Here is a 1,185-nt window from a genome sequence, read left to right on the forward strand (position 1 = left end):
TCGCGTCGCAGGCGTTGCCGACGGCGCAGCGCTCGAGGTCGCCGCAGGCGCCGCGCGTCGTCGCGCAGCACGGCTCCGCGATCGCGCCGGCGTCGTAGTAGAGCGCCGCGAGCGCCGACGCGGAGAAGCCGAAGGGCGCCGTCGTCGCGTTGGGGTCCGGCGGCGCGACGGTTTCCGGGGAGCGCAGGAGCGCGTCCCAGAAGTCCTCGGCGCCCGCCGCGCTCGCGGAGCCGCCGAGCAGGGCCGCCGCGTCCGTCCACGTGAGCCCGAGCTGGTCCACGAAGACGCGCCGGAGCTCGCCGCAGGCGCCCGACGCCGGCAGCCGGTCCGCGGCGTCGGGGCAGAACATGGCGTCCCGGCGCCCGAAGCGGAAGGGCGGGTCCCGCGCGCCCGCGGACGCGTTGCGCATCGCGCCGTTCGCCGCGGCGACGATGAAATCGGCCATCGTCAGCGCCGCCTCGCGATTCCGCCAGCTCTCGTAGAGCTGGTAGAGCGCCGAGTTCTGGGACCAGGCGCGCCGCGCCCAGGGGTCGGCCAGCGCGAGGCAGCCGTCGGCGCCGCCGTCGCCGTCGGCGAAGTCGAGGAAGTCGAGCATGGCGAGGCGCACGACGTCGCGGAACCACGACGCCGGATCCGGCTGCGCGCGGCCCGCGGCGCCGACGTCGTCGAGGAGCTCGGCGTAGTCGCGCTCGCACCACGCGCCGCCGCGCGCGAGGAGAACGCTCCAGGCGATCCGGCGGAGGGCTGCTGCGATCATCGTCATCGCATCGTTTTTCAGCTGTTCAACTTTGCAAGTTTACTTTTCACGCCGAATGGCACTTCGAATGGCCATCATTCGGCCGTACTTCGGCCGTACTTCGGCGACCCCCTGCGCAGCCGGGGGCTTTACCATCCCCGGGGACGCTACGCCGCGGCGGGCACGAGGAGCGCCTCGGCGGGCGCGGCGTTGTCGTTGGGCCCGTCGGGCTTCGCCGCGGGCGCGTCGAAGGGCGGCAGCGGCGCCCGGTCCCGGAGCTTGTCCACGAGCAACGAGACCTGCTCGTAGCCCACGCGCATGAGGAAGGCGGAGTTGCGGCCGTAGGACTTCATGCCGAGGATGAAGAAGTCCGGCTCGGGGTTGAGGAGCGTGCCGACGCCCGGCGCGGCCTGCTTGAGGCAGTCGCCGCCGCCGCCGGGGGATCCTCA

General features: G+C 73.6%; 1 protein-coding gene across 1 annotated transcript; it reads right to left on the bottom strand.

Moving 5' to 3' along the window:
* Positions 1 to 22: 22 nt before the first annotated feature.
* AURANDRAFT_69141 (hypothetical protein) lies at positions 23 to 1,146 on the bottom strand (the record flags this gene model as incomplete). The annotated part of the gene is made up of 2 exons (XM_009044893.1): positions 23 to 778; positions 922 to 1,146. Coding segments are annotated over 2 exons (981 nt in total), but the record flags the coding sequence as incomplete, so codon positions are not given.
* Positions 1,147 to 1,185: the final 39 nt, after the last annotated feature.

The sequence above is a fragment of the Aureococcus anophagefferens genome (genome assembly GCF_000186865.1).
Source record: "Aureococcus anophagefferens unplaced genomic scaffold AURANscaffold_990, whole genome shotgun sequence".
NCBI lineage: Eukaryota > Pelagophyceae > Pelagomonadales > Pelagomonadaceae > Aureococcus > Aureococcus anophagefferens.